Source organism: Labrus mixtus, chromosome 23 (genome assembly GCF_963584025.1).
Source record: "Labrus mixtus chromosome 23, fLabMix1.1, whole genome shotgun sequence".
In the NCBI taxonomy this organism is placed as follows: Eukaryota; Metazoa; Chordata; class Actinopteri; order Labriformes; family Labridae; genus Labrus; species Labrus mixtus.
Window position 1 is genome coordinate 9,465,665 of NC_083634.1, and position 13,838 is coordinate 9,479,502.

Sequence of the window (13,838 nt, forward strand, 5' to 3'; positions counted from 1 at the left end):
GCGGGTTTTGTCGAAATTATTCGAAGAATGTTCATTTCTGGTCGCCATTGGCCCTCTCCGTAACACTACTCAATATTTATAAGAAAACGGACCAATCGAAGCCACTGTAATTTAATATTGAAATCGCGCATGCAACGTATACATCGAACCGCCTACTCTGTTTTAATACGGCCAATCAGGATGGGTTAAGATAGAATCAATGCCCGCCTTACGTTTTGATTTGTTACAATTTTAAACGTCCTCTCTGATTGGCTGTACGTTCCATTCAATCACTTGTTCGTTTAACTGTCTTGAATGGCCAATGAGCGTTTTACTACAGAGCTTCATGTCCCTCCTCCCAGAGAAACAGCCCGTGACTTTTTGAGTGTGTAACCCCGTAGTAAGCAGTCAGTCTATATAACCAGCCGTTGAACCAGTACACGCTCAGAAGCGCTCAGAGCGCTCCACGGTGTAGATCAGGAAAAGGGAGGGGAACAGTCGGTAGCCATCTTACTTAGTACCAAAACATAAATTAAAAGGCTATAGAGGCAACCGACAGCAGAGTTCCGTGGGATATTGCCTTCGGAGACTTTCCGGTCACCGTTGGCGGCCTGACCAGAATCGTGGGGGCAATTTGAAGGCTGTTCCTGCTCACAAAGCGGCGTGCCGAGGAAGGACGCGTCTCTTTGAATAGACAGGATGCACGGACCGCCCTCCGGCGACAGCGCATGCCCATTGCGCACGATCAAGAGAGTTCAATTCGGCATCATCAGCCCAGATGAACTTGTAGGTTTTCCTTCTGGGGGAGTGGGGTATTTAATTATCTACCTGAAAGATCACATATCACTCTTACAGCTGCTTGAATTAGTGTGTAGTTTTATAGATTTGGCAGAGACATGGCATTGTTTACAACGGAGAGTGCTCGCTGTTAGCCTAGCCTAGCTAGCTGTGTCAGGCTGGTGAAGCTTGTGCTAACTAGCATGTAGCAGGAAGTTTGAAAAACTTTAAGCACAACATTGTCTAAAAGGATCCATGCTATTACATGAATTAAACCCCCATTATATTCATGCGATGTACCCTGCAGACCCATTATTGAGTAGATAATTTGTTTCATGATAGCGAATTGTTACGGAAACAGCTTCTTTGGTTTTTTCCAACGATCGCTTTGTACGCTTTCGTCTGGTCACGTACATAACTAATAAATAAATAAAGGGGTATTTAAAAAAAAAGTCAGACATGCATGTTTTCTTTTACTTGGGATTGGACGTATGAAGTTTCAATGATTAATGAATAAACTATTTAGTATTTTTATGCCATGGCAAAGGGATTTCTTATTGCAGTACATGATTATGATTTTCTTACAACATACAGCCAACCTTTGATTTAAACCATTTAACATTTATTGATGACATTTATCACCCTACATATTGGATGTAGGTGTGAATACATTAACAATCTGTCACTAATAAGGGGAAATGGTTGAGAAAAAACTGAATTCTTAAGATGTTCATTTAAACAACTCACTGATTTTAAACACTTTTAATAAGCTGCTGCTTAATGTTGCATTGAGTGCTTTGTTTTAATGAAACTTTATAAAACTATGTTTTTCTTCTCTAGAAACGGATGTCCGTTACAGAAGGGGGAATCAAATACCCCGAAACAACAGAAGGAGGACGTCCTAAACTGGGCGGCCTTATGGACCCAAGACAAGGGGTCATAGAGCGAAGTGGAAGATGTCAGACATGTGCAGGTACGCTGTCGTGTAATCATGAATGTTCAAATATATTGATCATCAGCGCTGTCCCTGTCTGATCTCATAACTTAATTGTGTGGCTTTTGTTACTTCAGGCAACATGACAGAATGTCCGGGCCACTTTGGACACATAGAACTGGCAAAGCCAGTTTTCCATGTTGGCTTTGTATCAAAGATAATGAAGGTCCTTCGATGTGTCTGCTTCTTTTGCTCTAAGCTATTAGTGGATTCTGTAAGTATTTTTCAGCATGTTACAGTACATAACATTTCAACTCAGCTGATTATATATATAATTGCTGTTTTATATAAACTCCCAATCATTCTGTTTCCTTTAGAACAACCCAAAGATCAAAGACATCCTGATAAAATCTAAAGGGCAACCAAGGAAACGTTTGACACATGTGTACGAGTTGTGCAAAGGAAAAAATATCTGTGAAGGAGGAGAGGAGATGGACAACAAATTTGGAATGGAGCAGCAGGAGACTGAGGAGGACATTACCAAGGAAAAGGTGATTTTTGGTCTTTTTGTCATAGCTGATGAGCCTTTCCACGCTCAAAATTCAAGGCAATAATGAAAGTTATTTACTGTTTCCAACTCTTCCTCTTGCTCCTCTCGCAGGGCCACGGTGGCTGTGGGCGCTACCAACCGCGCATAAGACGCTCTGGCTTGGAGCTGTTTGCTGAGTGGAAGCACGTTAATGAGGATTCACAGGAAAAGAAAATCCTCCTGAGTCCTGAGCGTGTGCACGAGATCTTCAAGCGCATCTCCGATGAAGAGGACGTCATTTTGGGGATGGACCCAAAGTTTTCCAGACCAGAGTGGATGATTGTGACAGTGTTGCCTGTTCCTCCGCTGGCCGTCAGGCCCGCTGTAGTCATGCAGGGCTCTGCTCGCAACCAGGTAACAAAATATGATCGCGTACTAAACGTGTGGTTGTGAAGACTGCCTTGTTCCTGACCTGACCAATTTACTTCTGTTTTAAAGGACGATTTGACCCACAAACTTGCTGACATCGTCAAAATCAACAACCAGCTGAGAAGAAATGAGCAGAGCGGTGCTGCAGCTCACGTCATAGCTGAAGACGTCAAACTGCTTCAGTTCCACGTGGCCACCATGGTGGACAATGAGCTGCCTGGCCTTCCTAGGGTATTTTTGCGCTTCTTCAACGCCTCTGATATACAGTTTGATTTCTACTAAGCACATGAGTCACTAAGGTTCAGTCACAAATACAGTCTAATTTCAGTTTTTTATCATAGTTTTCTCTACCACAATTTTGCAAACTGTAATGATAGTTTTGAAATTAAGATTAATGTCTCCTTTCACAGGCGATGCAAAAGTCCGGCCGTCCACTTAAATCGGTCAAACAGCGTCTAAAAGGGAAAGAGGGGCGAGTCCGAGGTAACCTGATGGGAAAGCGTGTGGACTTCTCTGCTCGAACCGTCATCACCCCAGACCCCAACCTGCAAATCGACCAAGTTGGCGTGCCGCGATCGATCGCAGCCAACATGACCTTCCCGGAAATAGTCACACCCTTTAACATCGACAGGTGCGTGTACAACACCACACGACGTGTAAAACCATTCCTTTTGAAATCATGGCGTCAACTCATTCTCTTGTAACAACCATCCTAGACTACAAGAGCTCGTGAGAAGAGGCAACAGCCAGTACCCAGGAGCCAAATATATCATCCGAGACAATGGCGACAGAATTGACCTGCGATTCCACCCAAAACCAAGCGACCTTCACCTGCAGATTGGCTACAAGGCAAGCCCAAAATGAACACAAGACTTACACGTATATCTTTTTGAGATGACACTGCATAGTACATTTTATTCTCACTATAATTGTTTTTTTTTTTTTTTTCCTACATAGGTGGAAAGACACATGTGTGATGGAGACATCGTCATCTTCAACAGACAACCTACACTACATAAAATGTCCATGATGGGGCACAGAGTCCGGATTCTGCCGTGGTCCACTTTTCGTCTCAACCTCAGGTACTAAATCAGGACGAGACCCTTCCTGAATTTATTTCATTAAGAATGTGTGGTAGCATTTTATGGAAATAATAATAACCAATAATTTAGTGTATTCTTCAGGATTTGGCGTAGTTTCCTTTTAGGATAATTACATTTTGAATTCATTGCGTGATGTGACATCATGACGACTTTCGGTCTGTATAATATTTCTTGATTTAATCCACGTCTGAAATAAAATCTTCCCTCCTGTCCTCTTGTCTCCGTGCAGTGTAACCACCCCCTACAACGCTGACTTTGACGGGGATGAGATGAATCTCCACCTGCCTCAGTCGCTGGAGACGAGGGCAGAGATCCAGGAGCTGGCCATGGTTCCCCGTATGATCGTCACACCCCAGTCCAATAGACCCGTTATGGGTATTGTGCAGGACACACTCACAGCTGTCCGCAAATTCACCAAACGAGATGTCTTCTTAGAGAGGGTAGGTCGATTTTGTTGTGATCACAATCTGCTGCCATTTTTTTTTTTTTTTTTTTTTTGCTGTGAAAGAATTTTAACCCACCTTTTTCTTCACCACAGGGTGAAGTGATGAACCTCCTCATGTTCCTCTCCACATGGGACGGGAAAGTGCCTCAGCCGGCCATCCTAAAGCCACGTCCTCTGTGGACAGGGAAGCAGATCTTCAGCTTAATCATTCCTGGACATATTAACGTGATCCGCACACACAGCACCCACCCTGATGATGAAGACAGCGGCCCCTACAAACACATCTCCCCCGGGGACACCAAGGTGAATTCCCTGATTTAACCTTTCATCGTTTTAAATGTAGACAAACACACAGACGGTGAAAGTAACCAAATACTGCATTCGTAATTCACAGGTCATCGTGGAGAACGGCGAGTTGATCATGGGAATCCTGTGCAAGAAGTCTCTGGGAACGTCAGCCGGCTCCCTCGTCCACATCTCCTACCTTGAGATGGGCCACGACATCACCAGACTTTTTTACTCCAACATTCAGACGGTGGTCAACAACTGGCTGCTCATCGAGGGTAATAAAACGTTCAAGTCAACCATGAGAGGTTTTTTGGAATCTCTGTCTCTTACTATTTACAAGTGAACTCACGCTGTTTTCTCCAGGTCATTCCATTGGTATCGGTGACTCCATTGCTGACGCCAAGACCTACCTTGACATTCAGAACACAATCAAGAAAGCCAAACAGGATGTGATAGAAGTAAGCACAAATGATCTTACCTAAAACTCATAGAATCATTTTTATGCCGTAGTTTCACAGTTTTGTGAGTCAGTGTATAGAAAAGTTTCCTTTGTCAACCAGGTCATCGAGAAAGCCCACAACAACGAGCTGGAGCCGACCCCAGGTAACACCCTGAGGCAGACCTTTGAGAACCAGGTGAATCGTATCCTCAACGACGCTCGAGACAAAACAGGATCCTCAGCCCAGAAGTCGCTGTCTGAGTACAACAACTTCAAGTCCATGGTGGTGGCTGGTTCCAAGGGTTCAAAGATTAACATCTCACAGGTAAAAAGCTCAGTCCGACTGTTGGGAATGGATTGAAGACACATGCTGTGTTAGTGTTGTCTTTGACATTATGTTCTCTCTGTATTCAGGTCATTGCCGTGGTGGGGCAGCAGAACGTTGAGGGTAAACGTATCCCCTTCGGCTTCAAACACCGCACGCTGCCTCACTTCATTAAAGACGACTACGGCCCTGAGAGCAGAGGCTTTGTGGAGAACTCCTACCTGGCCGGTTTGACGCCGACAGAGTTCTTCTTCCACGCTATGGGAGGCAGAGAGGGTCTCATCGATACAGCTGTCAAGACTGCTGAGACTGGTAAGTCCGGGGAGGGTGTTCGGGAGGAGTAAATTAGACATCATGTTAGGCACCCAGGACACACAAAAAAAAAAGAGTTTTGATGGATTGTGTTTTAATTTGGTATGTCTGGTCTTCCTCACCAGGTTACATCCAGCGTCGTCTGATCAAATCCATGGAGTCTGTGATGGTGAAGTACGACGGGACGGTGCGTAACTCCATCAACCAGGTGGTTCAGCTGCGTTATGGAGAGGACGGCCTCGCAGGAGAGAACGTGGAGTTTCAGAACGTGGCTACACTCAAACCCTCACACAAGGCCTTTGAAAAGAAGTAAGTCACACAACAATGTCAGGATGTTTAAACTCAGTTTCTTATAGCATTGTGTGAAATAAGCTGGTTTCTGAGGTGTAATTAAATGTGTTGATAGTCTTATATCACTGGCTTAATTTTTCCTTTTTTTTCCCGTTTCTTCTAGGTTCAAGTTCGACTGCACCAACGAGCGTGCACTGAGGCGGATGCTGCAGGAAGATGTCGTGAAAGACGTCCTGACAAACGCCCATGTGCAGAGTGCTTTGGAGAGGGAGTTTGAGAAGATGAAGGAGGACAGGGATGTCCTCAGAGCCATCTTCCCCACTGGGGACAGCAAGGTGTGTAATGGTCACATTTTCACACACACACCTCTTCCCTTTCATAGTTCCGAAAAAGAAAAAAAAAAAGAATACTCATTCTCACGTTTTGTCCGCTCACCTGCAGGTGGTTCTGCCATGCAACCTGGCCAGAATGATTTGGAACGCCCAGAAGATCTTCCGCATCAACATTCGAACTCCAACAGACCTCAATCCTCTGAGAGTGGTCGAAGGTAAGCTGAGGGTTTCTGAACCGTGTGGAAGAGTGTCTGTCTTAGTATTAGAGCAAAGGAGGTCATGGCCTGACCTCAGGTGCGCCTTAAAGCTTCATAAATCCACTTCGGGAGTCATTGGATTTTTCAGTACAAGTACAGTTCAAGTCAGATCCCTTGGCTTTGCTAGAGAGGGAAAAGACTTACTTGACGCATAAATAACGTAGCAGTATAGTGGACCCATTCCCAAATATAACATCCCACAACCTAAGAAAAGTTCATTACTATGAAATGATCATTCCAGCAAGATGTTACAATGTATAAATCAGCAAAACGATTGCCAGGAGTACGGTATATTTTATAATCGAAAATTAAAAAAAAAAAACCTCTAGTAGCCCAATTGCAGTACCTCAGCAGCACAGAAGGGGGCCACTAGAGGAGTCACTAGTTAAGAGGATCACTTATTGTGTATATCAAACATATAAGTGTACAGTGGGGAAAAAATAAACGTGGAAAAGTTAATAGTAGATTGAAGATTTGAATTAAACTGAAAATGTCTAACGTCTATCAGTGTGAATATTCATCCTTGGCTGTTGTTTTGTATCTCTAGGTCTTCAGGACCTGAGTAAGAAGCTGGTGATTGTGAATGGTGAAGACCCACTCAGCAAACAGGCCCAGCAAAACGCCACTCTGCTCTTTAACATCCACCTGCGCTCCACGCTTTGCTCCAAACGCATGACGGAGGAGTTCCGCCTTTCCACCGAGGCTTACGACTGGCTGCTTGGAGAGATCGAGACCAAATTCAACCAGTCCATTGTAAGTTAGGAGTCTTTTCCTTGTAATTTTTTTTTTTTTTATAGTGGTCAGATTTATTTCCCAACAAATCATCATCGTTTCCCTCTGCAGGCCCATCCAGGGGAGATGGTCGGTGCTCTGGCCGCTCAGTCGCTGGGAGAACCAGCCACCCAGATGACCCTGAACACTTTCCATTACGCTGGTGTGTCCGCCAAGAACGTAACACTCGGTGTGCCTCGTCTGAAGGAGTTGATCAACATCTCCAAGAGGCCCAAAACGCCCTCTCTGACCGTGTTCCTGCTGGGTCAGGCTGCACGTGACGCAGAGAGGGCCAAGGACATCCTCTGTCGACTGGAGCACACTACACTAAGAAAGGTGGGATGAAGAAACAACTTGAGCAGTTACTCCTGCTTTCATTTGAATTCATAATCGCTCTAACTTTGCCACCTCATATCCAATACTGTCGATATAAGATGTGACTTAAAAAAGCCTCTTTTCTTTTCCCATAGGTTACAGCCAACACCGCCATCTACTACGACCCAAATCCTCAGAACACAGTGGTGGCTGAGGATCAGGAGTGGGTGAATGTCTACTATGAGATGCCCGACTTCGATGTCACTCGAATTTCACCGTGGCTGCTGCGCATCGAGCTCGACCGCAAACATATGACGGACCGCAAGCTGACCATGGAGCAGATTGCGGAGAAGATCAATGCAGGTAGGTTTAGAACACGTGTACTTTCGAAGAAAGATCTTTTGAAAAGAAACAGGAAGATGACAATTTTGATTTTTCTGCAAGGATTCGGAGACGACCTGAATTGTATTTTCAATGACGACAATGCCGAGAAACTCGTCCTGCGAATCAGAATCATGAACAGCGACGAGAACAAGTTCCAAGAGGTAAGCTGTGGCTTTAAATGTATTCAAATAAAGGATCTTTGCGAATTTCTATATCAATCAATACTTCACTTTTGTTGTGTTCAGGATGAGGAGGTGGTGGATAAAATGGACGACGATGTGTTCTTGAGGTGCATAGAGTCCAACATGCTCACAGACATGACGCTGCAAGGCATAGAGCAGATCAGCAAGGTAACGAATGAAAACAAACACACCAGTACTCGTTCAAAGGCATGAACTCCACTGCAGCTGTAAGTCTAAGGGGACACTCTCCTTCTCCTTCAGGTGTACATGCACTTGCCCCAGACTGACAACAAGAAGAAGATCATCATCACAGAGGACGGTGAGTTCAAGGCCCTGCAGGAGTGGATCCTGGAGACAGACGGCGTGAGCCTCATGAGGGTCCTCAGTGAGAAAGACGTGGACCCCGTCAGGACCACCTCCAATGACATCGTGGAGATCTTCACGGTATGAAAGCACAAAAAAATAGTTTATTGTCTTATCTGTAGAATAAACTTGGATATTAAAACAAATGTCCTCTTCAACAAAGGTGCTGGGTATTGAAGCAGTGCGAAAGGCGCTTGAGAGGGAGTTGTACCACGTCATTTCCTTTGACGGCTCCTACGTCAACTACCGTCACTTGGCTCTGCTTTGTGACACCATGACATGTCGCGGTCACCTGATGGCCATCACGCGTCACGGCATAAACCGTCAAGACACAGGACCGCTCATGAAGTGTTCCTTTGAGGAGACGGTAAGAAGGCACTCAATCAACTTACGTTCGAGGCTATGTTACCAGGGAAACAGGGATTCAATTTGTCTTCTTGAATTTCCTTCTCCAGGTTGATGTGTTGATGGAGGCGTCATCCCATGCTGAGAGTGACCCCATGAAGGGTGTATCGGAGAACATTATGCTCGGCCAGCTCGCCCCCGCTGGTACAGGCTGCTTTGACCTGCTGTTGGATGCTGAGAAGTGTAAATATGGCATGGAGATTCCTACGAACATACCTGGCATCAGCGTGGCAGGACGTAAGTGGGGAGATGTTCGGGCGCAGAGTTGATTCGATAGCAGATATATTATGAGCAATGTTATATTCATGTTCTGTATGTATCCTATTCACAGCCACTGGTATGTTCTTTGGCACGGTGCCAAGTCCCATGAGTGGTATGTCTCCTGCCATGACCCCCTGGAACACCGGAGCGACACCAGCTTACGGTGCCTGGTCCCCCAGTGTTGGTGAGTGTATACCCACGATGCTTTGGCATGACAGCTTTGAATGCTTTTCAAGTTTCAGGCTAAATATTTTCTTTGCCCGTTGTGTCTGCAGGGAGCGGAATGACTCCTGGAGCGGCAGGTTTCTCTCCCAGTGCAGCATCAGATGCAAGCGGTTTCTCGCCGGGCTACTCCCCAGCCTGGTCCCCAACTCCAGGGTCTCCAGGATCTCCAGGCCCTGCAAGCCCATACATCCCATCTCCAGGTAAAGCACTGCTGAAATTTGTCTTTTTTATTACATGAAATAAATGAAAAAGAATGAGTAACACAGATTAAGTTACTTTCTAAATTTAATATATATATATATATAACTTGTTAATATAAAAATACAGTGATCAAATAGTAAAGAGTTCATAACTTACTTAACTTTGGTTGTACCGATATATAGGAAACAGGCAACTGTCTTGGCTGTGTCAGCTTCTTTATTAAATGACTCATAAATTAAATTTGGTAGTTATATATTATGATAGTATGATAAATTATGACTGATTTCAAACAGTTTTGGAATGAAATGTGAAATATAATTATCCAAGAATGGATCCCTGAGGTACTCCAATTTTTCTGCAGCCTTTAATAGTTTTTCTTTTTTTATTCTTAGGTGGAGCAATGTCACCAAACTACTCCCCCACCTCCCCCGCCTACGAGCCACGTTCCCCTGGAGGCTACACCCCACAGAGCCCCGGCTACTCCCCAACGTCTCCCTCCTACTCCCCCACTTCTCCTTCTTACTCCCCCACCAGCCCCAACTACAGCCCGACATCTCCCTCCTACTCACCCACCTCCCCGAGTTACTCCCCGACCTCCCCGTCCTATTCGCCAACTTCTCCATCTTATTCCCCAACGTCTCCCTCTTACTCCCCCACCTCCCCATCCTACTCACCCACATCCCCATCCTACTCTCCAACCTCGCCGAGCTACAGCCCAACATCGCCAAGCTACAGCCCGACGTCACCCAGCTACTCCCCCACCTCGCCGTCTTATTCACCCACATCCCCCTCCTATTCTCCAACATCTCCCTCTTACTCCCCCACCTCCCCATCCTACTCCCCCACTTCTCCCTCCTACTCGCCGACCAGCCCGAGCTACAGCCCCACATCACCAAACTACACGCCCACTTCCCCAAGTTACTCCCCGACCTCTCCCTCCTATTCTCCAACATCGCCCTCCTACTCGCCAACCTCCCCCAACTACACCCCAACCAGCCCCAACTACTCCCCCACTTCCCCCTCTTACTCCCCCACCTCTCCTTCCTACTCGCCCTCCAGTCCACGTTACACCCCGCAGTCGCCCACCTACACCCCAAGCTCCCCTTCATACAGCCCCAGCTCCCCCTCTTACTCCCCCACCTCCCCCAAATACACCCCGACTTCACCCTCATACAGTCCCAGCTCCCCGGAGTACACTCCCACCTCCCCCAAATACTCCCCCACCTCGCCAAAGTACTCCCCAACGTCCCCGAAGTACTCACCTACTTCTCCCACCTACTCCCCAACAACTCCAAAATACAGCCCCACTTCTCCCACCTACTCCCCAACCTCCCCCACCTACACCCCCACAAGCCCCAAATACTCCCCTACTTCTCCTACTTACTCCCCAACTTCCCCCAAGTACTCACCTACATCTCCTACTTACTCGCCAACTAGTCCTAAAGGCTCCACGTACAGCCCAACTTCACCGGGATACAGCCCCACCTCCCCCACCTACAGCCCTGCCATCAGCCCCGACGACAGCGACGAGGAGAACTAAAGAGCAGCGGAGGAGAAGGGGAGGCGGCTGAAGAAACCTTGTCACCTCACCTGAAGGACAGCACCTTTTAGCCAGCTGGAGGTGGCTGTGCTTCTAGCCACAGAGGTCCCATTTGTGATTCTTTTCTTTCTTTTTTGGGACCTCTGTTTTGCTCCAATCCGTCACCAACCCGAGCCCTCCATCCCCTTTACAACAAGACCTTGTTGAAGCGATGATGTGAAAGAACTTGAACTGCTTTGCCTGAAGGAGAAAAAAAAAAAAAAAAAAAGGCTGCCTTTTGAAATAGTTTTTTTTAATTTTCACATGGGGTGTCGGAGCAAAAACTGCATATCCCACCAGGGGAATTAAAAAGAGAGGAAGATGTGGTGAACACATGACAGGGGAAGAAAATGTCCCTTTTTAACTTTATAGTGTACTGCATCCAGTCTCTCTCTCATTCTTTAAACGTTGGGTGTATAGTCGTGGAAAGCGTACATATTGCCAAAAGCCTTTGGAGAAGTGGATTGTATTCATCACTAACGTCTAAAGAAAATCAAGGAGTTATGGTTTAGACTTTGTTTACTGCATATTTCACCAAGGTGTATCTTGTTAGACCTTCTGCTGCTTATGTACAAACTACAGTTGCCGCCAGTTTGAGGGCATTTAGTGGATCAAAGATGGAGAAAGAGGAGTGTTGGATTAACGGCAGATAAACCTACATGATAGGAGCGAGGTACTGGCTTGCATGAAGGAGATGTCCCTCTACAACATGATTGAATTCATAGGTTTATGTACCCATCGCCCTCTTCTTCCTTCACACCCCAAAGACAAACAAACCTGAAAGATGTCATGAAAACACCCACCAGCATCCTCTTGTCCTCTGACCATTTTTGGATACTTGTGCATCTAAAGGAACAAAAAAAAAAACAACACTTTTCCAGATAAAATTATTTCCATTACTCTGGGAATTAAAAGATTTATATGAAAAAGAAGTAATAATCAGAATGATTATTGTCTTTAATTTTGATTCTAGGAGGAAATGGCGCAGATATTGACGAGGGATACTAGTTTGACGTCGCTGCTTTTGTCATAGTTTGCATGAGTGGCACATCTTAACACATTTAATCAAGCTTTAGGTTGACATTATTTTCAAATCCCTCCCATTTGTTGCTGATCTTTGTTCCATTTCTGATAGCTGACGTGTACACAAATTAATTTGGACTACACCATTTATTTAAGAAAGAACGTTAACTGCTATTCTGTGCGAATATGAATAGAGGAAAATTAAGAATGTTATTATTATTATTTTTTTTGTTGCTTTTCTCTAGTTTGCTTCTGGTGACTTTGTGAAGCTGTTTGCAGGAGGCTCATGTTCATAAACTGTGGATGAAGGGGCAGAGGATCCCCCCCCCCCCCCAGAGTTATTTCAAAGCCGGTGACTGCTCTCTTACAGTTGCAGTAAACACATTATTGCACGCTGTCACCACAATGTGACGTTGCATTAGTTGAAGTTAGAAGGACAAAACATGCAGTCCTTAGTTCAATCCAGTAAGTTTGTTATGACACAATACATCTTTTTCCCCAGTCCGCCTTTTCCTTCACTGCAGCTTGGAACATTTTCTTTGAAGTAGAGATTGTCTAGAGAAACAGCACGTTTGGGCCTCTCTACTAAAAAAAAAAAAAACCTTACCCACTACATTAGTGTGACCTTTTTTCAAATATGGGTGCTTTTTTTTTTCTTTTTTTCAAACATGACTCAACCTAGTTTGACTCTGTAAGAAATCCATCGGTACAGCTGACGCCAACAACAACAAAAAAGTTTTCTTTCCCTTCGCGTTCCTGATCTCTCAACATTGTGTCTGAATTTGAAGCTGGGTCCCCTCCCTCTTCATCCATGAGTGATCCTCATTTCAAATCAGTGTTTGTTTTCTTTTTCTACCAGTGTATGTATCTTTGATGTTGGGGAATCATGGGGAGGGGGGGCGGGGTGTATTTGATCAGGCTGGGAGTCCTGAAGAGATAAAAAAAATATGTGTTCAAATGACTTATTCTGAAACATTGCCTCCAACATGGTCTTGAGTTGAAAGGACTGCATCTTCTGGCCTTTGAGATAAAGCAGGTTTTGATAATTGCACTTAGTAAATATTGTGGTGGACGTAGGCCCCAGACATTGTGATATTTTGTCCACTCTGCTTGCATCAAATCCTGTTGTCTTAACTTAGTGCTGTCCAGTCAACTCAGAAAACACCAGGACTCCCGGGTGGTGTGAATGTGTGCGAGTGTGCAGGAAAATGTGCGTCTGAGGGCGAGACAGGGTTCCAAACTGAGGAAAGACTTCACATGTCTGGGCAAAGGAAGGTACAACTTGAAATTGCCACTGTATAGAAATCAATCCATTATCTCATTCTCTGTATCTTTGTTCTGTTTGTTTTTTTGACTTGGGAAAAAATGAATAAAAGTTTTACTACATGTCTGACACTTTTTTTTTTTCTAAATGACTGAAGCACGATGAAAAGGTTACTGCAAGCTCTGTGAAATAATAGATGCTCTAATATACTGCATTATGTAGTTATTAGGGTAAATACCTGTTTTTTTCAATGATTGAACAGTTGTGGAAAATGTATTACATTAATAAGTTATAGTACTTCTAATGAAAACCATTTTTGAACTCCATTTTAACCAATTATTCAAATGTATTCCAAACCTCGGAAAACAAATCCACTTGAATATATACTGTATGTTTATGTAGATACAAAATTCTAATGAGAAAAA

General features: G+C 44.8%; 1 protein-coding gene across 1 annotated transcript; it reads left to right on the top strand.

Annotated features, from left to right (window-relative positions):
- Positions 1-425: 425 nt before the first annotated feature.
- Positions 426-13,535, top strand: polr2a (RNA polymerase II subunit A). Its single transcript, XM_061031558.1, has 29 exons — positions 426-765; positions 1,597-1,729; positions 1,828-1,964; positions 2,068-2,241; positions 2,352-2,633; positions 2,718-2,879; positions 3,059-3,279; positions 3,365-3,497; positions 3,606-3,730; positions 3,981-4,191; positions 4,290-4,499; positions 4,591-4,759; positions 4,848-4,942; positions 5,045-5,248; positions 5,338-5,560; positions 5,686-5,869; positions 6,015-6,186; positions 6,293-6,398; positions 6,988-7,193; positions 7,284-7,547; positions 7,682-7,889; positions 7,971-8,071; positions 8,156-8,260; positions 8,354-8,536; positions 8,619-8,822; positions 8,911-9,097; positions 9,192-9,305; positions 9,397-9,546; positions 9,940-13,535. The coding sequence occupies exons 1-29, from the start codon at positions 679-681 to the stop codon at positions 11,085-11,087; spliced, it is 5,898 nt and encodes a 1,965-aa protein (XP_060887541.1). The 5' UTR covers positions 426-678; the 3' UTR covers positions 11,088-13,535.
- The last annotated feature ends 303 nt before the right edge of the window (positions 13,536-13,838 follow it).

Coding starts and splice junctions, on each gene's coding strand:
- polr2a (XM_061031558.1), top strand. CDS start 679: ATGCACGGACCGCCCTCCGGCGACAGCGCATGCCCATTGCGCACGATC. Junction 766..1,596: donor TCATCAGCCCAGATGAACTT/GTAGGTTTTCCT, acceptor TTTCTTCTCTAG/AAACGGATGTCCGTTACAGA. Junction 5,870..6,014: donor CACAAGGCCTTTGAAAAGAA/GTAAGTCACACA, acceptor CGTTTCTTCTAG/GTTCAAGTTCGACTGCACCA.